This window comes from Cyprinodon variegatus, unplaced genomic scaffold (assembly GCF_000732505.1).
Source record: "Cyprinodon variegatus isolate N-32 unplaced genomic scaffold, C_variegatus-1.0 Scaffold2226, whole genome shotgun sequence".
Classification (NCBI taxonomy): Eukaryota; Metazoa; Chordata; class Actinopteri; order Cyprinodontiformes; family Cyprinodontidae; genus Cyprinodon; species Cyprinodon variegatus.
Window position 1 is genome coordinate 35,169 of NW_015152679.1, and position 1,320 is coordinate 36,488.

The following is a 1,320-nucleotide window of genomic DNA, read 5'->3' on the forward strand; positions in this document are numbered from 1 at the left end:
TTGCTTTAATATTGTGATGATACTGCTTAAAAATCTGTATTTAAGTCACATTTACTTAATGGAACGAGGTAGTTTATCTGCAAATAAATGGCATCTGCTGGCACCGGCCACTACGCACCCACTCCGGTGGCAGTCTCTGCCAGCACCGGCCACCATCGGCCACTACGCAGCCACTCCGGTGGCCGATGGTGGCCGGTGCCGGCAGAGACTGCCACCGGAGTGGCTGCGTAGTGGCCGATGGTGGCCGGTGCTGGCGGAGACTGCCACCGGAGTGGGTGCGTAGTGGCCGGTGCCAGCAGATGCCATTTATTTGCAGATAAACTACTTCGTTACATTAAGTAAATGTGACTTAAATACAGATTTTTAAGCAGTATCATCACAATATTAAAGCAACAATCTACTTAGAGGTACTTTGCTTAAAAACGGCTTCTGTAGCAACCAAAAAAGTGTCAGTAAACGTGGAGCTGATGTAGCAGACTCTCAGTCTAGTGGCTGCTGCCAGTAACACGCTGTGCTAGCCAGTACTAAAGCCGTGTCAGGCCAACAATACACTGGAACTGTCACAACGAGCCAACGGAACTGTCACAATGAGCCACCGGAACTGTCACAACTTTGCCACTGTCACGAATTGAGCTTGCTGTCTCTCCATTCCTGTGACTTAAGTGAAACAAATGTTTATTCAAAAATATAAATCATTCCACATGATCCATAAATAAATATCATCTGAAAATTCAAATTACCTTCTCGTTTAAAACATTTGTCACAAATCATTCAGGAGTATGGCTTTTCACCTGTGTGAATGCCCATGTGTCTACTCAATTGACTTTTGGATTCTTATCAATGAATTTGGCGGTGATATTTGAGTTTAGACTTAGAGTTGAATCTTTTTCCACAAGACAGACATTCAAGGCTTCTCACCTGTGTGAATTCTCATGTGAGTAGTTAAATTACTTTTTACAGTAAAATTCTTGTTACAAATTGTACAGGAAAAAGGTTTCTCACCTGTGTGAATTCTGATGTGAGTAGTCAAATGACTTCTCCCCTGTGTGAATTCTGGTGTGTTTATTAAGATCAGATGTCTTAGTGAATCTTTTTCCACAAGACAGACATTCAAAAGGCTTCTCACCCGTGTGAATTCTCATGTGTCTAGTCAAATGACTTCTTTTAGTAACACCTTTGCCACAAATCGTGCAGGAAAATGGCTTCTCCCCGGTGTGAATTCCGGTGTGTTTATTAAGATCAGATGTCTGAGTGAATCTTTTTCCACAAGACAGACATTGTGATTCTATAGTTAAATTCTATTCCCAGCCCGCTGGGAAT

General features: G+C 42.6%; 1 protein-coding gene across 1 annotated transcript in view; it reads right to left on the reverse strand.

The window, feature by feature from the left end:
• Window positions 1-6: 6 nt before the first annotated feature.
• Window positions 7-1,320, reverse strand: part of LOC107080693 (gastrula zinc finger protein XlCGF8.2DB-like) — a gene marked incomplete at its 5' end in the record, with an annotated part of 5,163 nt that continues 3,849 nt past the window's right edge. The window contains one exon of the mRNA XM_015368899.1: window positions 7-1,275. Coding sequence (XP_015224385.1) covers window positions 999-1,275 — 277 coding nt within the window. The remainder of the gene's footprint in view (window positions 1,276-1,320) is intronic.